We start from the raw sequence: 20107 nt of genomic DNA on the forward strand, positions 1-20107 counted from the left end.
CCGAAAAGGAACCTGCGACACAGACCCAAGGGCAAAGGGGCGCTCGGTCTAGGCCGGATCTGGGGGTGTGGGCGGCGGGGTGGGCGAGGGCAGAGCGCCTCTCTCTCTCTCTCTCTCTCTCTCTCTCTCGCTCTCGCTCTCTCATCCAGCCGGCGAGCGCAGGCGGCGCTACGCCGGCGCAGTACCGCTGTCCGGGCACGGTGGTCCCGCGCCACGCCGCGGCAACTTGTGCTGGGCCCTAAACCCTGAACCCCAAAATCGGTGCTTGCCGTGCTGCTCCCGCTGCTGCCGCCTGTTTCAGATTGTGGAGGACCTTCGGCAGCAGGAGCGAGAGGTGTCGGCGGCGCTGCGGCGTGCGGGGCGTGGCAGCGAGCTAGTGGGGCAGGCCCGCTGGTGGGCTGAGCCGCAGGCGCATGGGCAGCAGGCCGCCGCAGAGGCGGCTGCGGAGAAGCGGCAGGCGGCGGCCGCGGCGGCGGCGGCCACTCGAGAGGTCGATGCCGCGGCGCACGCCACCGCGGTGCAGGCAGCAAGCCGCGCCGAGACGGCGGCGGCGGCCGAGGGCGGCGGCGGCGGCGCAGGCCGGCATGCAGGAAGTGAAGCGCAACAGCAGCAGCAGCAGCAGCAGCAGCCAGGCGTCCCGCCCCCCTCCACCTCCACCTCCCCAGCCGACAGCTCCTGGCAGTGGCAGGCAGTGGGGCGGTGGGCGGAGCGGGTCAGCGGCGAGCTGCGTGCGGCCATAGGTAGGCCTGCTGAGCAGCCATGAGTCCCTGCTGTGCTTCTGAGGAGGGAGGGCTGCACTCCTGGGCGGTGCACTGCCTCCCGCCTGGGTGCCAGGTGGCGGCCTGGCGGGTGCGGAAGGCTGGTGGCACGGCGCAGCCGCTGCCTGCCCATGGCTGCCGCCTGCCCACGGGTGGCCCCCACCCCACCCCCGGGCGCAGGCCAGGTGGAAAGGCTTGAGAAGGACCGGCACCACGAGGCGGCGGTGGCGGCGCTGCACGAGGTGCTGGAGACCTACACAGACGTCACGCGCTTCCCCAGGTGTGCCTGAGCGGTGTGTGTGTGTGTGTGTGTGCGCGTGCGCGTATGTCCGTGCGGTGGTTGCAGGGCGTCTTTGGTGCGAGCGGTGTGTGTGGCATGTGCTCCCAGCTGCGCCGCCGCTGCCCGAGTGCCTGCACATGTACGAACACACGTGCGTGCCCCATGCTGCCCCGCGGCGTTCTGGGCACGTACACCCTAGATACCCCACGATGTGCTGCCCATACGTGCCCATGCTGCCCCATGCCCTGCAGGCCGCAGCGCCCCGATGCCGTGGTGATTGTGGGGGCCCAGCACGACGCCTACGTCTCCCCGCAGAGCGTGCTGGAGCTGCAGCAGCACCTGACCGGCAGCGAAGTCAGGTGTGGGCAGCGTCTGGCGCTAGCGCTGCATGAGGCCGCTGCCGCCGTGCATGCGGGTCGCCGTCGGCCTCCCGTCGGCTGCTCCCGCCCGCCCTCCACCGCCATTTCTGCCCCGACCGTGCCCATTTTGCTCTGCCCGTACCGCCTGTACCGTGCCGCAGGTGGGTGCCCGGCGGCCATGTGACCAGCTTCCTGCTCCACCACGGCTCCTTCCGCCGCGCCATCGCCGACTCGCTTGCCAAGCTGGCGCAGCCGCCGCCGCTGGTGGTGCCCCAAGCCGGCCATTTGATGAGCAGCAGCAGCTGACATCTCACGCCGGTGTTTCAGCGCTGATAAGAGACCCTGCCGCATGATAGGAGAACCTGCCGCATGCTCCTGCTCCCGCGAAGGCATCAATTTTGTTCAACCAAGTTTTTGTTCAGCCCAAGGTGGTTTTTGCCATCCAGTAACCGTCCAGGCTATCTTTCATGTTTTGCATTGCTTGGCTGCGCTCTGTTGTTTCCACGTTCTGTACGCGGAAAGCTGAAATGGCTTGACTGCAAGGGGGGCTGGCCCGCAGCAACATAGGAGGCAGCATGTGTGTGAAACAATTGAGCCACCATGCACCCTGTGTTGCCGCCTCTATTCCTCCTCGCTCTGGCCGCCTCCTGCACCGCCCTCCTCTGTCTGGTAGCCTGCACAGCCGGGCAGATGCTGGCAGCATGATGGTCCGAAACAAAACACTGCAGCAGGTGTGCACCCCTCTGAAGCGGGAAGCGGCAGGCACGGCACCTCTCTGGGAGCCTCTCGTGCTCACCCTCATCTGTGTGATAGCCAGCCCCTTCCTGCTCCTCCTCCTCTTCGCCCTCCTCTCCCTCCTCCTCCTCCTCCTCTTCGTCCTCCTCCTCTTCTTGGCCTGCATTAGGCGGCAGCGCCGGATGCATGTCGAGCGGGTGCTATGCCAGCCTGCTGAGCCAGCACCAGGGCCAGAAGAAATGAACAGAAGCAGCGGCACCAGGAAAGCTTGCCCCTTCCCTACCTGGCAGCCGCGCCAAGTGGTCTACAAGTTCCGTCATGAGGCCACTAGGCAGGATGTGCAGCCCCCCGCCCCTCCCTGCTCCCGCAGCTGCAGTTGCCGCCACCGGCGTGGCAGCCTCCGCCGGCGCCCGCGGCCGCTGCAGCGGCGGCGCCTGCCGCGTGGCCGTGGGCTGGATGCGGAGGTGTTGCTGCGCCTGCTGCGCCAGGTCAGCGCCATCGTCGGTTTCTATCGGCGCTGCTGCTGCTCCCGCTGCCTCCCCCGTTGCTGCAGCAGCAGCTGCTACAGCAGAAGCAGCTCCCCGGCCAGAGGTGGCAGCAGAGGGCGGATCGCCCAGCTGCATGGGCTGGGCGACGGCGGCCCCGGCCGGCTGCATCGCCTCGGCAGCTGCCCGGAAGCTGCCACCATCATCGTCTATGGGAGTACCGTCCAGTACTGCCTGAAACCGCTCCTTGATGCGCCGCTTGATGCCCTCGTGCGCCGCCGAGGCCAGCCAGCCGCTGCTGTCAGAGCAGTGCTGCAGACATGGGGCAGCGGGGTGGGGCAGGTGAGGAGTTTTCAAGTGGCAGGTTAAGAAAGTGAAGGCAGGCATACGAAACCGCGCTTTCTTCCCCGCCTGCGCATGGTTGGCTGGATCCTCCAGCATCCGCTGCACCACAGAGTCTGCCACACCGCCCAGCTGCAGAGGTGCAAGATGGTAGGGTGGGGTCGAATTTAGCAAGGGAGCAGAAGAGGAGGGGAGGGCTGCGGAGGAGGGAGGGCAAGGCATGTGTGCCGCTATGCGGCAGGCAGCAGGCAGGCCCCGCTGGCTTGCCTGCAGCGAGCAGCTCTGCGTGCTGGGCACCGCCTCCAAGCGGAGGAGCTGGCTGTAGGTAGCAGCCAGCGGCGGCAGCTGCCCCTGACCCCGGCCTCCCTGCTCCTGCTGCTCCCGCTGCTCAGCGAGCGCTCCCGAGCCTCCCGCCGCAGCTGCCGCCGCCCGCTGCTGCTGCTCCTGCTGCTTGCGCTGCTCTGCAGCCAGCGCCGCCGCCTTCTTGTGCTCAGCAATCTTGCCGTACCTGAAAAGAAAGCAGGCCGGGGAAGGGGGCATGGGCGAGGCAGCGAAGGCACGGGTGAGAGCAGGCAAGGGGCGGTGGCATGGTGGGGCAGCTGCGGCAGGAGGTGGGCAGCAGGCGCGGCTGAGCATGGGCCGGTGGGTCTGCCTCCTAGGCTGCCGCCGCCCCCTGCTGCCAGCAGGCGGCGCCCGCGCTGCGCTGCAATGCAGCTCACCACTCGCTGGGCAGGTGGTACTCCACACACTGCAGGCGCCGTGCGTCGGGGGAAGCCCGCGGGTCGAAGCCGCGCCGCGTCCAAGCGTTCTTCCAGGGCCCTGCGGTAAGAAGGGATGGCAGGCAGGTGGAGGGGCAGGGAGGGAGTGGAGAGGCATGCCAGAGCGCGGCGCGGAGCGGCGGCGGCAGAGGCATGGGCGCCGGCGACGGCAGCCGTCGCTGTGGCGAGGCGGGCAGGCAGGCGGGCAGGCAGCCGGGCCCCCCTGGCTTCGCGCATGCTGCATGCACACACACACACACACACACACACACACACACACACACACACACACACACACACACACACACACACACACACAACACACACACACACACACACGCACCGTTGCGGAACTTGTAGCACAGCAGGGGCAGCAGGTCGTCTGCCGGGGAGCGGCCGCTGGGCATGGGCTGCACCCCCGCCGCCGCCGCCGCCTCGTGCAGCGCCGCGGCGGGCCAGACGGGGCGTTGCTGCAGCAGGGCCTGCAGCAGGCGGAGCGTGTGGCCGTGCCGCTGCTGCGCCGCCACCAGCGCGGCCTCCGCCACCAGCTGCGGCACCTGCGGCAGGCAGGCGGGGTGGGAGCGATGCAGTGCCAGCAGGCATGACTGCAGGCATGATTGCAAGGGTTTGGCCATGATAAAGGCAGCCAGTAGCAGCCAGTAAACCCAGTGCCGCAGACAGGCGGCAGGGAGGCAGCTGGGCGTGCCTCGACGTCAAAGAAGGAGGCCATCACTCCGGCTCCGACCTTCTTCTTGCCGCCACTGCCGGCGATGCCACCGGCAACGGCAGTGGCAGCGGTGCCGCCGGCGCTCGACCCCAGCGCAGCGGTGGCCTCGTAGCCCCTGCAGGGAAGCAGGCAGCAGGGAGGTGCCTGGGCGGTTGCCGCAGCTGTTGGTGGCGCCTGTTGGTTGGCTGACCTCCTCTGGCAATGCACCCATGCAGGCTGAGGCTCAAACGCAAGCCCAACGTATCCCCGCCGCACCTGAACGCATAGTCAAACTGCGGCTGCTTGGCAAACAGGGGCGGCGCGCAGAGCAGCGGCTGCGGCTGGAAGCCGGGAGGGCTGGCGCCCTGCTGCTGCTCCAGGCCTGCGTCCCGGGGAGGGAGGGGAGTGGGGTTGGAGAACTGGCCAGGCGACGGACACCGACAGCTGCCGAGCAGGTGGCTGGCGCGGAGCGGGCGCAGGCTTGCCTAGCCAGCGAGGCAGGTAGGAAGGGAGGGAGGCAGGCAGGCAGGCAATGCTCCGCCGCATCCCCTGCCCACCACTCTATGCTGTGGTGGGAGATGTTTGGAGGAGCGGCTCACCCTGCTCCTCAACTGGCCGGCTGTCCAGCGCGACATACTGATAGTCTGCAGGCGTGGTCCAGCGGTAGCTGTGAGGCAGGGTCGCCACCACCTCGGCCACCCAGCTGCCGCCGCTTCCGCTGCCGCTGCCGCCGCCGCCGCTGGCGCCGGCGCCGCCGTTTGCGGGTGGTGCAGGGCGGGTGAGCTTGAGGAGCAGGCGGCGGCTGGGCTCGCGCCCCGCAAAGGTGGCGTGGCAGTTGCGGTCCCCGGGGCGCAGGCGCAGCGACAGCGTCTTGGGGTTCTCCTGCACCCCCGCAGAGCAAGCAGGCGGTGGTGGCAGCAGTTACTGGGTGCGCAGGCGCAGCGCACGGCAGGCGGGCGCGTGCTGCTGGCCGCAGCCGTGCGTGCAGGGTCAGTGATGCCTGCCATCATGCAACACAGGAAGGAGCCGAGCGTCGAGGCGGCGCTCGCCCACCTGCAGCTGGCGAGCGATTCCTTCCAGGCCGCCGAGCGTCTCCAGCACCCGCTGCTCGTCGCCAAGATAGCCGGGGTACTCCACGCACAGGTGCAGCAGGCCGGGCTTGGGCAGCGGCACCAGCAGCTCGCGGGCGTCTGCGGCAGAGGCGGGAGCGGCGGCGGGCCCGGTGCTGGGGCCGGCAGCGCCGCCGCTGCCCACCCCCGCGCTCATCTAGCGGGTCGTGGCTAGCTGGACGGGGCGGCGCGTTTTCCAGTGCTGCCGTCGCCTTTGGATCGGTGGTGAGGCCAGGAGGGCTGCCCAAGGCCTGCCCAGAGGCGGTAGATCGATCGCAGTTGTTGTCAGATAGCGGGCATGCCTCTGCTGCTGCAACTTTTCCAAGGCAGTCCCTGCTTCCCTGCTGCGGCGTGGCACCGCAGGGCCCTTCAGGGGAAATCGGCTTGTTGAACCCGGGCCCCTGTGGTGAGTGAGTTGGTTGGTCTGATCGCTGCTTGCACCAGCAACGTCGGGCACGTAGCCCAGCTCCAGCCCACTCACTCGCTCGTCAATCAGCAGACCCTGCGCTTCCTCTCTGCTTACCTGTACACCAGCAGGCGGTCCGTGCACCAGCGCACCCGGCAGCACCACCACCAGAGGCCGGTAGAGGGCACACCACCGGCACACGGCGGCAGGTGACCAGCGTGCAACGTTTCTGTGCAGCGCGCTAGCACGCCATGTCGGCCCTCCTGCGTGCCCGCATCTCGGCCTTTGCGGCGGGAGTGGCGGTGGCGGGCGTGTTTGGAGTCTACCAGCTGCGGGGCGACGTGGCGGAGGGGCACCAGCGGCTGCTGGAGCAGGTGGGGCAGCGCCCGTGCCTCGGGTTGGATGCACATCCACCTCCCAGCCGGCAAACAGCCAACTGCTGTCTGTGCCAGCTGTCGGCAGCACCCATTGGCACCACTTCGCTGTCGCGCTGATGGCCTGGTGTACTGCTGTACCGCCTGCAGACCAAGAAGTACACTGGAGAGCTGGAGGCGCGGGTGGCCGAGCTGGAGGCGGCGGTCGCCAAGCTTTTCAAGTGACTGTGCTGCCCTGGGCAGCCCTTGGCGCCTAGCACGCCCACCAGGCGAGGCACGGCGAGCTCCCGGGGTTTGAGGTGGCGAGCTGCAGCCGCCCCTTGCTGTGCGGCAGCCCTGAGCGGTAGCCTTTCGCTTCCCCTGCCCACTGGCACTCTCCAGCACCTTGATGCCCAGCTGCATTGTTTTGTCAGCGCTCTACTTCTCATCCGGTTGTAACATTCACATGCTGCCTTCGAGCGCCTCAGAGGGAATGCTCGGGGGGCACCTTGCGGCGGGCGGGTGCCGCGGTGCAAACCATCCAGCCTTGCAGCGTGCGCGCTGCATGGAGTGGCTGGCTGGCATACCCAAAGTAACTGGCACTGGCAGATGTGGGCGTGCCGCATGTGGGCACCGCTGCAGGGCACACAGGTTCACCATGCTGCCGCGCTGGTGTGTCGTGGTGCGCTGTGCGGCGTGCCCGACATGGCTGACATGGCAGCGAGGAGGGCATGTTTATCAAATCAAGCGATACCATGCCGATCCTTATCGTGCACTACTTGCCCCGACACATCCGCCTGGTATTCAGCATTGTTTGGCCGTAAATGGGGACCGACTGGCGGGAGGTGCTCGCCCCCTCAGGTGGGCCCCATCCCGGCCTACCGGGCTTCTAATCAAGCATGTGTAGTGCTGCTGAGGCGATCACGCTGTCGGGACTGCAATCCCCATGCGGCTTCCCCATCCCTTCACCGCTGCATGAACCGTGTGTGCCTCCCCTTCAGTCCAGTATGTGCGGCTGATGTGGTGCGATGCGGCCGGCATCAGGCGGTGCAGGCAAGCCCGCCCGCCGCTACCGCCTCCCGCCTCCCGCCCCTGCAGGCACGCCCGCCATCCTGCGCACCGCCCGCCTCACGCCGTTGCCTTCCTGCCGCAGGGTGGTGCCTCGCCGCAAGCTGGAGCAGGCGAGCAAGACGGGGGTGGGCATGGCATACGCCTGCATGTGGCTGCCGGCCTGGGGGGACTCGTGCATTGATGACCCGGCGGGCGTCCCCGTGGGAGAGATGCGGCTGGTGCCCGACCCCACAGGTGCGCCGCCGCTGCAGGCTATACACAGCCCGCTGTGCTGATGCCTGGATGGCACAGATCATTCCGGGAGCACAGCAGCAAGCTCCTGGCAGCTGGCAGCCCAGAGATGCTGCAGCCGCGGCTGCTGCGGGCTTGCTCACCTTGCTTGCTGCCCCCGCTGGCCTGCCTCCTCCTCGCCTACAGCGGCCCACGTGCTGCCCTGGATGCCCAGCCACGCCATCGCCCTGGTCACCATGTGCAAGCAGCATGAGCCGTGGGAGTGCTGCCCCCGCACAGGTGCGCAGCCGCCTCTGCGGCACAGCTGCCGTCCTCTGCGCTGCCGCCTCTGCGCCGTGCCGCCGTCCGGGCTCCACGCCGGCGTCGCCCCGTGCATCATGCAGCGACCTTGGGCAGGGACGGAGGAGGAGCTCTGCTGCCGCGTGCTGCTGCTCACGATGCCTGGCTGTCTGTCTCCTGGTCCCTCGCGCGCTGCGCATGCTGGTGCCTGGCCGCTGCGGCCGCTGTGAGCCAGTCTGCGCTGCTGCCTGCCTGCCCGTGCCGCCGCCTGGCGCAGTGCTGAAGCGGGTGCTGGCGGGGGCGTTCCAGGAGCGAGGCCTTACTTTCCAGATGGGATTCGAGCTGGAGTTTTACCTGCTGCGCCTGCCCAAGGAGGGCGAGGGCGGCGGCAGCGGCGGCGGTGGGGGCCTGCCGCCTCCCTTGGACACCAGCAACTACTGCCACAGCGGGTCGTTCGATGCGGCGGCGCCGGGTGCGTGGCGGTGTGTGGGTGTGTGGGTGTGTGGGTGGATGCTGCTGGGTTGTGTGGGTGTGCAGGTTGGACGAGGGAGATACTATCCATGGGGCCGTGGAGGCACTCCTGAGGAGGCGCAGCCTGTCTGCCTGGGGAGGCCGCCCACGAGACCACCGACAGATGAGGACCTGACTTCCGGGCAGCGGCACGCCTGCCGACACGCCTGCCTGCCCACTGTCCTTACTACCTCCCACGCCGTGCAGCCCACCACCCGTCCCCATGGCCTTGCGTGCCACCCTCTCCCCTGGCCCGCCCTCCTGCCCCGCAGTGCTGTCTGAGATGTGCGCCGCGCTTTCCTCCCTGGGCATCTCCGTCGAGCAAGTGCACCCCGAGGCAGGCGCGTGCCACACCTGCAGCGGCCCTCATGCTTAGCCTTCCGCCCATGCGCCGCCCTGCCGCTGTGCCTCCACGCCCCTGTCTGCCCGCCTGCCTGCCTGCCTGCCTGCCTGCCTTCCCCGCACACACCAGCAAACTCCCCCACCTGCACCGCATGCCTCCCACACCCCCACTCGCATCGCCACCCCACCCCACCCACAACGCACACCCCACCCCGCTGCAGGCCCCGGCCAGTTTGAGATCGCCACCGGCCCCGCGCCGCCGCTCCAGGCCGCCGACTCGCTGCTGTTCAGCATGGAAGCGGTCTCTGCTGTGGCCCGCAAGCACGGCCTGCTGGCCTCCTTCCTGCCCAAGCTGCGGCCGCGGGAGGCGGCCTCGGGGCGGCACTGCCACGTCAGCGTGTGGCGCGGCGACGCCAACCTGCTGCGCCACGAGGCGCCGGCGGCGGCGGCGGCCGCGGGCGCGCCCGCCGCGCCGCCGCGAGTCTTCAAGCTCGCGGGCAGCGGCGAGCCCGCGCTGCCGGGGCTGGCGCCCGAGGGCGAGGCCTTCCTGGCGGGGGTGCTGCGCCACCTGCCCGCCCTCACATGCTTCACCAGCCCCTCGCCCAACTCCTTCCGCCGCCAGGCGCCGCACTGCTGGACGGGAGCCTACCAGTGCTACGGCCCCAACAACCGGGAGGCCGCGCTGCGCCTGTGCTCCACGCCCGGCGTGCCAGACGCCGCCAACGCCGAGCTCAAGGCCTGCGACGCATCATCCAACCCGCACTTGGCGGCGGCCGCCCTGATCGGTGCGCCCCGGCTGGGGTGCCGTGCCGCGCGCTGTGCTGGCTGGGCCGTGCTGGGCTGGAGTACCGCGCTGCGCTGGCTGTGCTGCGCTGGGCTGGCTGGGCCGCGCTGCGCTGTGTTTGCTGTGCTGCGCTGTCCATGCTGTGCTGCGCAGCGCTGTGGGGCCTGCTGGCGCGGCGGATCCTTCCACCCAGCCTCCCTCCACACCCCTCCTGCTCCAAACTCGCCCCCCCTGCCCCCTGCCCTCCCTGTCCTCCTACTGACCTTCCTATGGACTCCCCCCGACCGCGCCGCTGTGCGCTGCAGTGGCGGGCCTGGTGGGCGTAGAGGAGGGCCTGAACCTGCCTCCCCCCGTGGAGCTGGACCCCGGCAACCTCACCGACTCGCAGCGCAAGGCGGCGGGCATCCGGCCGCTGCCCGCCACGCTGGGCGAGGCGCTGGAGGCGTTTGAGGCGGACAGGGGTGGGTGGGGCGGTGGGGTGGGACGACGCGGCGGGAGCGGCCCGGCCTGCTGGCTGCGGTGGGGAGTGGCGGGGGCACGGCGGGGGCGGGGCCGGGGGCAGGGGAGCCGGCAGGTGCCCCTTTGGCAAGCCAGCCGCGCCATGCGTGCATGCGGCGTCCGATCCGAGCGCAGCATCTGGGCGCCAGAAGCACCCTCTCCCCGCTCTCCTGCTTTCCTGCTCATCGCCCTGCCCCTGCCCCTGCTCCTGCTCCTGCCTTGTTGCTCCTGCTCTCCTGCTCAGCCCCCTGCCCTTGCCCCGTGCCCCGCCCCTCCCCGCAGAGTTCCAGCTGGCGCTGGCCTCCGCCTTTGGCACCCCCACGCTGCCGCGCGCCTTCATGGCGGTGCGCCGCTCCGAGTGGGAGCACTTCCGGGAGATGCCGCTGGAGCAGGAGGCTGCGGCGCTGTACGCGCGGTACTGAGGCGGTACAGCCTGCCTGCGTGAGCGGTCCACAGCAGCGCCAATCTTGATCAGCCACCCGTCCATCGCATTGCTATTTCTGAGCACCTGTGCTGCCCTCGTTGCTATTTCCAAGTCAGCAGCATGCTGTGTTATCTACCAGAGGCATTGCGATGTTTGAAAAGGTCCTGGTTTTGGCAAAGGAACTGAACAAGCGTATGGCCAAACAGCTTGTACAGATGCTCCCAGTCTGTGCAGTTGAGATGGATGTGCAGCTTATTGTATTACTTATCCTACTGGATGCACAAAGCAGCACTTATCCTACTGGATGCACAGCGCACGGCCAGAACAGCGCACGGCCAGGACAGCGCACAGCCAGAAGTCATGACAGCGATGTTCAACAGGCTGGCATTCCATGGCGCATTGTTAGGTTCCGTTGTCTGTTCAGTACCGCACATCCAGGCCCGGGCACATGACCCTCAGCCGCTCTGCAGCCTCTGGCGCAGATTCGTAATAAACATGGAGCGCCTCCAGCGCGGGCAGTGCCGCCACCAGCGCCAAGCTGTCCTCCAGGCTGCTGCCGCCTGGAATGCAGATGGCCAGGCGCTTGAGCTGTGTGGCGGTGGCCAGCGCCGGCGGCAGGGGGTGCCAGCTGGAAGTGAGTGCACACAGGTCTTCCAACTGCTGCAGGTAAGGCCCCGCTGGCAGCTGCAGCTGCAGCTCCCGAGGTCCATCCTTCATGGTGAGGTGGCGCAGCGAGCGCGTGGCCCGGAAGGGCGCAGGCACCGTCTTCAGATCGAAGCCTTGCAGCTCCAGCCGGGTCAGACGTGTCAGGTGAGCGAGGGCAGCTGGCAGCCTCAAGCTGGGTAACTTAAGGCTGGCCACTAGATGCAAGGCCTTGAGCTGGGTGAGGCCGCCCACCACTCGAGGCACGTGGCCAGCTGTGTGCAGCTGCAGCTGCGTCAGCGTGGGCGGTAGTTGGCGGGTTTGGTGCACGCCGGCAAAGTTGCAATCCTCAGCAACCAGGCGGCGCAGGCGAGCCACTTGTTGCAGCCAATCCCAATCCGGTGGCAGGGCAACTGCGCTGTGCACGCTGAGTGCTGTCAGGTGGCTGATGGCTGACAGCGGAGGAAGGAGCAGCTCCTCCTCCAGGTCGGCCTCCAAGTTCTCCTGGTCCCAGTCATAGCAGACTGCGCCAGGTGCCGTGTTGTCGATGCGGACGCCCAGCTCCACCGCCGTCAGCTGCGTCATGCTGCCCAGCATCTGCGCCGCCTCGGCGAGCTCGCCATTCGTTGACACGCCTTTCATGCACAGGCTGTGGGAGTGGCAGGGCAGACAAAGCAGGCGCCAATGAGACAGCGGGAGCGGCACGCCTTACGGCTTTGTGCCTGGCAACAATGTGGCATTCTCTGGCGGAATGGCATAATGCCTGTCTGTGGACAAGGCCAAGCTGGCGGCACTCACCTGAGCGAGCACAGAGCGGGCAGAGAAGCGCATACGGCAGGCACGCCGAGCTCTGGATCCTCCCAGCGGCACATCAGCTCCATGCGTATCACTCGGGTGGCGGCAGCCAGGCCTGCTGCCAGGCCGCGAGGCAGGCTCCTGACCTTGTCACTGGTACCAAAGTCGGTTTGTTCAAACCCTGACGGGGCCAGCTTCAGCCGTTCCACCATCCCAGCCAGGCGGGCGCCTCCACGCCCCGCCCAGCTGACGCCGCTCGCGTCGCCAGCTATGCTGACGCTGGCCAGCTGAGGGAAGCGGAGCAGCGCTGCTGGAAGCGGGCCCATGCAGCGGCCGTCGATGCTGAGGCGGGCCAGCCCGGCAGCGGGCAGCACGGCCAGAATGCTGATGATCAGCTCGGGCTGCTGCGTGCCGAAACCTGTTAGCCTCAGGCTGCGCAGCCGAGGGCTGAGCGCCGCTGCTGCCTCCAACATTTCTGACTTGCGCCTGTACTCTTCCTCTATCTCAGCATGTACAGCCTCTTTGTGGTCAACGCGCAGCAACTCGGATGGAGCCTTCAGCACGGCGGTGGGTCACAGCGCTGGGCCGCCTGCCTCGATCGCGGCATGCCATGCGGCGCACACGTCCAGCAGCCTGCATGTGTGGCAGACGAGCAGCGAGGCGAGCAGGGCAACCTTGGACGCGTGCCTGTGGCAGCCGGGGGTGAAGGGCGCACTATGACGATAGCCATGCTTAGCGCCATCGCCGGCCGCTGGCGGTGCCGGCCGCCACGCAGTCCACAGCTGCTCCCTGAGCCTCGGATGCCATCAGGCAGTACCTCTGGGCCTCGGCAGCAGGCCCCACCTGTCCTCCTCCTCCGAGAGAAACGAGAAGACGTGCTGCAGCACCTCGATTGGCAGGTCCGAGATGGACGAGGGCACCTCTCGGGCTCGGGCAGCAGCTTTTTTGGTCTGCATCCTGCTGCTGTGGGCGAGTGCTTAGTGTGGGATGAGTGCCTGCACCTTTCATGAGAGTGTGGTGGCGCGTTCTTTCCACCCTGCGGCGCCCGCTGCCGCCCCCTTTGCGCATTTCACAAAACTGGGAAAACTTCGGTTTTCGGATCAAATGGCACAGGAAAATTGGGGGCAAACAATCAATCAAAACTGCGCCGTAAGGAAAAGCAAGGTGGCAAGGGTGGTGGCCTACGGGACGCCGGTGGCAGGAGGCTGCACGCTTCCATCCGCATCCACGGCTGCGGCATTAACATACGCCGCCGGGCAATCCCCCGCCACCCGCCCGCGTGCTTCCATGCATGTGCTGTCTATCAGTCCAGCAGGGCGCTCCGCCTGCTGCCACCACCCCGTCTCCCACACGGCCGCCACGACGAGGGACGCCGCGGCCACAGCCGCTGCGCCCTGCAGCGCCTGGCGTGCCAGGTTGTCCAGCAATGTGGCAGGTGGCTGGGCGGGCCTCGCGGTCCCGGCCTGCACAGCGGCGGGACAGGGGCAGTCGGATCGCGGCAGGGCGGAGCAGAGCAGCACGGCACACCGGCTGTGGCCAGGCCGCATGTGACAAGCCCTGTCTGGCACAGTGGGACAGATAGCCATCCCAGCATTGTTTTGTATGCCAATTCAGGCCCAGTGCATGCAGCACAGCACAACGAGCAGCCCATGCGCCCACCTGGTGGCCGGCTGCCGCTGGCAGCGGCAGGCTGGCGGCGGCCGGAGGCTGCGCCTCCTCCTGCTGCTCCTGCGTGTCGGAGATGCCCAGCAGGCTGTCCAAGTTCCTCAGCGTGTCCTCCGTGCTCCTCGCCGCTGCGCCGCAAGGGCCATTGCTGCCGCCAGGGTTTGGGGGTCGACGTGCGCACAGCAGCGCTCTGGGGGATGATAGAAAGTGTGGGCAGCAGGCTGCAGGTGCTGCTGTGCGCAGCTGCGTGCGAACGGGTCTAGCCGACGAGGCGGAAGCGGCGCGGCAAGGCATGCAGGAGCTCAAAGTGTCTGTGGAGTGTACCGAGAGACTCAATTGAGGCTGGAGAGGCGTGCGTCTGGGCCAAATTCCACTGCCAGTGCTTTGCCACCGCTGGGTGCATGCGCAAGCGCCGTCCTGACAGCCCAACATCTGCGCACCGCCTGCGCTCAATTTATATCATGTTCATTCGCAACAGCTGCTTGAATGTTTGATGTTTGATCTGCTTGCATGTTTGAACGCCCTCCACATCCAGAAGTGCATCCCGCCGCGACCCATGAGCAGGTGCCGCACTCACCGCTCCCCAATTCTGCCGTCTTTCAAGCCTAACTGACCCTAACTGATTTGCATGATTGCAGCCTGCAGTATACTAGACGGAAACTGCGCTGGGCTGGGGTCAAGTGCAGGGGAGTGGCGGCGGCGCTTGGCTGTGGTAGTAACACAAACGGCCTCCCTGACCGTCCATTTCACTTGAAGCAGCCACTGACCAATCGGCAAACCGTCGATCAGCTCTGAGAGGCGCAAATACACAGATATCTTGTTGGCCGACGCTGACGGGGCACGACGTGGCACAATGGTAGCCCCGGTCAAACCCCGCCAACCATGCACATCATCATCGAAACGGGCGCCCATCTCGCACTCAAGCTCGTTGCAGATCAATTCAAGCCCCCCGATCGCTCGTGCTGCAGCTTGGGGCGTCGCAAACCCCAGCCTGCTATAGTAGAACTTGAAAACCGTCGCGCAGCCCTCCTCCGAGCCCCCGCGCCGTGGATCACGCCATGAACTGCACTCTCAGCCTGCACAGCGCTTGTGCCGGCCCGGCAGCGGCCATGGCATCGCGCCTACATGGCAGTCGGCATCAGGGGGCCCTGCTGGGCTTGCAGCAGCCGGCGGGGCTCGTGCCCCGCACCCGCAGCCTCAACAGGGGCCGCCTGACGCAGCTGCGCGTCGCGGCGGCCGCCAGCTCGCCCCCGCTCCCCGCCAAGCTCAGCGGCGACGACTTGAAGGAGGCGGAGCTCAAGAAGCTGCGCACGGTGCGTGCTGCCGCTGCTTACCTTGCCTCGCCTGCGCCTGTCGACAGCAGCCAGGGCAGGGGCAGCGAGGACGGCTGCGAGGGTGGCTTGGGTTTGCCTTGCGGTCGGCCCGCGGCGGGCGGCGGCGTGGGAGACGGCGGGGCCCACTACCACACCGCCCGCGGGCGTGTCCCGGCCGCCGCACGCCGCCGCTCAGACGCCCGCCCGCATTCCGGGGCCCACTCACTTTTCTGCCCAACCCTCCACCCTGCCCCCCCCGCTCATCCACGCCCCCAGCTGGCTGCTGCCAGCTTGACTGGCTGCCCTGCCTCCTGCCGCGCCCGCTTGCCTCCGCTTGCCCCGTGCCGACCGTTCCCGACGTGCTCTGCTCCTCCGCATTTGTCTCCCGTCCCGGCCGCAGGTGGCGGACTTTGAGTTCTGGAAGCGGCACCGCAGCAGCAGCCGGTACTGGCGCCACGTGCTGGGCATCTTTGACTCGCGTACCTTCTCCTGGGTGGCGGCGCCGCTGTCCTATGTCATGCTGCTGACCACGGGTGTGTGCCTGTACTACACGCTGGCAGAGGTGAGGGCGGGCGGGGAGGTGTGCATGTGTGTGGGGGGATCGAGGCGGTGTGTGCGGGGGTGTGTGTACCGCGCGGTTGCAGAGCGGTGGAGAGATAGAGAGAGGGTGGGCCGAGCGAGAGCAGGGGGTGGGGAGACGTGCTGGGTGCCGCCAGCAGTCGGCTGGCGCAGCATGCAGCCCACCCATGCCCTGCCCCCGTCCCCTGCGGTGAACCTTCCCCTGCACCTTCCCACCACCTCTCCTGCACCTCCCCTGCGCCTTCCCTTCCTTGCAGGCCGGCATCGTACCGGAGGTGATCCCGGAGATCTCAGCTTCCGCCGCCGCCCCCTTCGGCCTCACCTCCTTTGCCCTCTCCACCCTGCTGGTCCTGCGGTGAGCACGCCTGCAGCGAATGAGGCTGCTCGTGGGCGCGCATCTGCCTGCTGGATCGTGGTGGCGGGTGGTGGCAGGGATTTCCGGCAGCCGGGCGCGCAGCTGCACCGTGATCCCTGCTGCCGGCGCTCCGCCTGCCGGCCCTGCCCAACCCCCCCGCCTCCACCGGCGCCGCCTCCCTCCCCGCGCTGCGTTCTCCCTCCCGCAGCACCAACACGAGCTACCAGCGGTGGGACGAGGCGCGCAAGATGTGGGGCCTGATTGTGAACCGCACCCGCGACATCTCCCGCCAGGCCGTGGGCTACATCCCGCCCCACCAGGCAGAGCTGCAAGACATGTTCTGCCGCTGGCTGGTGGCCTACTGGTGAGCAGGGGGGCCGGGGCGGGGCACGGCGCAGCTCTCGTGCCCGCTTGTGCCGCCGCTGGAGTGCCACTGCTAGGCTCTGCCTCCTCGCGCTTCGCTTCTCCCGACGTGTGCCTGCCCTGCTGGCTTGCCGCACCACTGCTCCTTCCTTAACCTGCCCCCGGAGCCCTTCCAACCATCCTGCGGCCCTGCCCTGCCCGGACTTGGCTTGCCCTCCACACCACACCTCACCACATCACGCCACGCCATGTTACACCGCACATCACCACACCGATTTTCACCTCGTTGCGCCACACAGCACGTCGCCTCACCAAGCTGCACCTCGCCTCACCACACCACCCCTGCAGCCGCTCCCTCATGTGCCACCTGCGGGCGGGCGAGGACCTGGAGGCGGAGCTGAAGGGCAAGCTGACTGACATCGAGCTCAAAGCGCTGCTGGCCTCCACCCACAGGCCCAACTACACCTGCCAGGTGCGCGGGCCCTTGCTGGGCTGTGGGGGCAGCCGGAGGGGCAGCCCCCCCGGCTGGCTGATCGCGCTCATCTGGGCTGCCGCCTTTGGCGGGCAGGGCAGGCCTGGGCAGCGCCAGCGGGCAGACCTGCACCCGGGCCCGCTCTTCCCTCGCATCCCGCCCCCCTTGTTCACTTCCCTTCTTGCCTGCCATTCCCTTGTTCCTCCTTTCCTCCTTCTTCCAGGTCCTCACCGCCATCATCCGCGCAGCGCAGCTGCCCGGCGGCAAGGTGGACATGAACGACTCGTTTGCCAATGTCAAGGCCTCGGCCGCCTTCCGCATGGACGAGAACCTGACGCAGTACGCGGTGAGGCCCGGCGGTACATGCGGTACATGCAGAACAGCAGGAACAGCAGATGCAGACAACGGAGCAGCCATCAGCCATGGGGATCGGTTGTGCCCGGTGCTGCCTCGCAGCCTGTTGCCTGATGCCTGCCTGGCCGCTGCCCGCGCAGCAAGCTGCTGCGTGCTGCCCCTTCCCGACCGCCTGCGCCCCGCATGCCCCCTGCCTCTTCCGCCGCAGGATGTGACCGGCGGCTGCGAACGCATCCTGCGCACACCGGTGCCCCTCTCGTACTCCCGGTGAGCAGCGCTGGCAAGCAGGCAGGCCCCGCCTCCCGCGCCCTCCGCTGCCATGCGCGGCAAGCAGTGGCAGCCTCCAGCCACGAATGAAGATGGCCCAGCCATACGCAAGCACAGCCACTGGCTGCCGTGACCGCCCGTCTCCCTCCCCGCCTCACCCCCCGCGTCCCTCCCGCCCCCTTGTTTTCTTCCCTCCCGTCCCCGCAGCCACAACTCCCGCTTCCTCATCATCTGGCTCACCCTGCTGCCCTTCACGCTGTGGGACCAATGCCACTGGTTCACCCTGCCGGTCACCGGCCTCGTGGCCTTCCTGCTGCTGGGTGAGCAGGCAGCGGGCCGCCAGATCTGAGGGGGCTGCTGGGGATGGCCTGCGCCTCTGGATGGTGGCACCTGGGCGCTGCTGCCTGGCACTCAAGCTGTGCCGCGTGCTGCTTGCCTCTGCCTTGCTTCCTGCTGCCTTGCTTCCTTGCTTCATGCTGCCTTGCCGCCTGCCGCCTGCTGCCCTGCCGCCCGCGCCCCAGCCCATCTCCCCAACTGCTCCTCCCCACCCGCCAACCGCTCCTCCCCCTGGCTTTGCCCTCGCGCCACTGCCCGCAGGCATCAAGGAGATTGGTGTGGTGGTGGAGGAGCCCTTCTCCATCCTGCCCCTGGAGCGCATCTGCGACACGATTGAGGCCAACGTGTGGGAGATCCATTCCATCCATTCCGCAAAGGCGATGAAGGAGCAGGCGGAGGCGCGCGCCGCGGGGCTCCCCTCAGACCTGATGGAAGCCAGTGATCTGGTTTCGGTGGTGTCTGAGCTGGCGCTGGCCGCCGGTACCGGCGGTACTGGCACCACCGCCGGAAACGGCAATGGCGCCGGCAATGGCAACGGCAGTGCTGCCGCCGCCGTGGTGGCCGCCAACGGTGCCGTGGTGGTGAAGGTTTGAGGGGCGCGAGGCGTGTGGCGCCCCGCGGGCCCGGCCCTGCCGCCGAAGCCCTAGTAGCGTGCCTTGAACGAATCGACAGAGAGCTGTCCCCCTTGAACAAACGAATGCACTTGGCCCCCCTGTCAGAACAGAACTGCGGGAGGCGCGGTGCCTGCTGCCGGGAGCCTCTATCCTCTCAATGCCCGGCGCTCACCCGTTCGCAACGCCCGCCCCGCCCGCTTGCGCAATTGTTTCACTCTTCCCCTCAGCGCCGCGTTTCATAAGCAAACACTTCCGTCCCCTTTCAGTGCACTGTACCCCCATCTGCGCCCTTGCCCCCTCGCTCCCAGCCGGGAGCACCTCGCCAGCTGCCCTTTTACCCCCCAGCTGCATTTCCCACCATCACATCATGTTTTCTGCGCCGCTCTGGCGCTCGGTGGCAGGAGGTCCGCTCCCCTCCTCTCGTGTACCATTGCCCGCCCCTTGTTGCCCCGCTGCAGCCGCCTTGACTGTCCGACGCCACGATTGATTTTTGCTGCCGGCCCTTGTCCCTCCTTTCTTCGCTCCGTCCAGCCTACTAGTTAATTCTTCGCTCGCCTGAATTTGCTTCCCTGCTCGCTTCTGCGCCCCACGTCCTACTAATCTGCTTTGCCTACCTACTACCTATCATCCCATAATAACTGCGCTGATCTGATTCTGATCTCTCCGAGAGTTTACTGTGTGTGTCCCCGGGCCTGAACGCAGCACAGGATTGGCTCCTGCCTTCCTTCCCTTTTCCCTCGCCTCCTTGTTGGCCAGTCCGCTCCGCCTTTGGGAGCTAGCTGCCCCTGCCGCCGAGCCAGCCTGCCTCGCTGCCCATTCATTGCACGCCAGATTTTTACGATTGCTTGCTGGCCCGCATCCCACGCTGTAAACTCTCATCAAATGGTGATGTGTGTGTGCCCTGCCGTCATGCCAGCACGGCCGCCCCTCCGTTGGGCGCTGGCTGCCAGTTGGGCGGGTAAGGGATGGGGATCTCCTTCGGCTGCCATGGCTGCGCGTAAGGGTTGACGGGCGTCTTGCGTGGCCGCGACTGCAGTGCGGAGTTCAGTTTCGGCGGGAGGCAGGCAAAGGCAAGTGAGCAGGTCGCGACATAGCAAGCACGCCTGTTGGAACAAAATGGAAGGTGCAACTGTGTCACTGGGCACCTCAGTCCTCCGCCACAAACCGGTTCTTGCGCTGGCCAGTGAACAGGCGGGCGAAGATCTGGCTGTACGCCTTGGTCTGGGTGAGGTATCGGATGTACTGCAGGCAGGTGGGCGGTACAGGCAGTACAGGTGGTACCATGAGAGGCAGGCGGATGCCCGAGCTCGCAGCACGGCCACGCAGGCGACGTGGGCACGGCGGCATGCACCTGTACGGCCCGGGCAGGCGGCACAAGCAAGACGCAGCCATCTCCGAGCGCTGGGCTGAGCTTCCAATGCGAGCCAGCGACCTAGCTACTCCAAGCCTTGCCTGGCTGGAGCCCACTCCGTCCCCCAGCAGTGACTTGGATGCTTCCGGCACCTGGCGGATGCGCGGCACCAAGAACTCCGCCACCGTCTGCGGCTCCTCGGCCAGACAGTTGACAAAGAACCTGCGGGCGGCGAGGGCAGGCAGGCGAGGGCCAGGTGGGGCCAGGCGTGGGGCTGCGGCGTCGGCGGCGGGCGGCCATGCGGTGGGCGGACGCGCCGCGGGCGGCGCTCGCGAGCTCGAAGGCGAGCGCGCCAGGCGGGCGCTGCCCTGCCAGCAGCGGGCGGGACCCAGCGGCGCCACACGCCCCGCAGCCTGATGGCAGCGCTGCGCAGGGCCTTGCGGGGCTGCCGCCGCCGGCCCCCGCCTCACTTGGCGATAGGTGTGTTGGTTCCAGCCATAAGGAGGTCTGTGGTGACCATGCCGGGGGACAGATTGTGCACCCCCACCTTCTTCAGTCCCTCGCTTCGCAG

General features: G+C 67.8%; 7 protein-coding genes across 7 annotated transcripts; 3 read left to right on the top strand and 4 right to left on the bottom strand.

Moving 5' to 3' along the window:
- Positions 1-301: 301 nt before the first annotated feature.
- CHLNCDRAFT_141612 (hypothetical protein) lies at positions 302-1703 on the top strand (the record flags this gene model as incomplete). Its single annotated transcript, XM_005842984.1, has 4 exons — positions 302-740; positions 939-1038; positions 1290-1397; positions 1559-1703. Coding segments are annotated over 4 exons (792 nt in total), but the record flags the coding sequence as incomplete, so codon positions are not given.
- Positions 1704-2018: 315 nt separating this feature from the next.
- CHLNCDRAFT_141613 (hypothetical protein) lies at positions 2019-5689 on the bottom strand (the record flags this gene model as incomplete). Its single annotated transcript, XM_005843013.1, has 10 exons — positions 2019-2071; positions 2194-2292; positions 2416-2929; positions 3257-3467; positions 3679-3778; positions 4061-4274; positions 4463-4559; positions 4700-4805; positions 5023-5305; positions 5477-5689. 10 exons carry the CDS (start codon positions 5687-5689, stop codon positions 2019-2021), a joined length of 1890 nt encoding a protein of 629 aa, XP_005843075.1.
- A 1426-nt stretch (positions 5690-7115) lies between these two features.
- On the top strand, positions 7116-10428 carry CHLNCDRAFT_141615 (hypothetical protein; the record flags this gene model as incomplete). The annotated part of the gene is made up of 8 exons (XM_005842985.1): positions 7116-7152; positions 7293-7338; positions 7445-7596; positions 7780-7872; positions 8150-8344; positions 8946-9509; positions 9814-9969; positions 10289-10428. The coding sequence occupies 8 exons, from the start codon at positions 7116-7118 to the stop codon at positions 10426-10428; spliced, it is 1383 nt and encodes a 460-aa protein (XP_005843047.1).
- Positions 10429-12439: 2011 nt separating this feature from the next.
- CHLNCDRAFT_141617 (hypothetical protein) lies at positions 12440-12823 on the bottom strand (the record flags this gene model as incomplete). The annotated part of the gene is made up of 2 exons (XM_005843014.1): positions 12440-12500; positions 12711-12823. 2 exons carry the CDS (start codon positions 12821-12823, stop codon positions 12440-12442), a joined length of 174 nt encoding a protein of 57 aa, XP_005843076.1.
- A 225-nt stretch (positions 12824-13048) lies between these two features.
- On the bottom strand, positions 13049-13935 carry CHLNCDRAFT_141618 (hypothetical protein; the record flags this gene model as incomplete). Its single annotated transcript, XM_005843015.1, has 3 exons — positions 13049-13330; positions 13527-13660; positions 13857-13935. 3 exons carry the CDS (start codon positions 13933-13935, stop codon positions 13049-13051), a joined length of 495 nt encoding a protein of 164 aa, XP_005843077.1.
- Positions 13936-14641: 706 nt separating this feature from the next.
- CHLNCDRAFT_141619 (hypothetical protein) lies at positions 14642-18164 on the top strand (the record flags this gene model as incomplete). Its single annotated transcript, XM_005842986.1, has 9 exons — positions 14642-14845; positions 15246-15407; positions 15682-15779; positions 15988-16143; positions 16491-16614; positions 16838-16960; positions 17177-17235; positions 17443-17555; positions 17833-18164. 9 exons carry the CDS (start codon positions 14642-14644, stop codon positions 18162-18164), a joined length of 1371 nt encoding a protein of 456 aa, XP_005843048.1.
- Positions 18165-19331: 1167 nt separating this feature from the next.
- Positions 19332-20056, bottom strand: CHLNCDRAFT_141620 (hypothetical protein; the record flags this gene model as incomplete). Its single annotated transcript, XM_005843016.1, has 3 exons — positions 19332-19427; positions 19653-19758; positions 20007-20056. 3 exons carry the CDS (start codon positions 20054-20056, stop codon positions 19332-19334), a joined length of 252 nt encoding a protein of 83 aa, XP_005843078.1.
- Positions 20057-20107: the final 51 nt, after the last annotated feature.

Source organism: Chlorella variabilis, assembly GCF_000147415.1.
Source record: "Chlorella variabilis unplaced genomic scaffold CHLNCscaffold_36, whole genome shotgun sequence".
Lineage (NCBI taxonomy): Eukaryota > Viridiplantae > Chlorophyta > Trebouxiophyceae > Chlorellales > Chlorellaceae > Chlorella > Chlorella variabilis.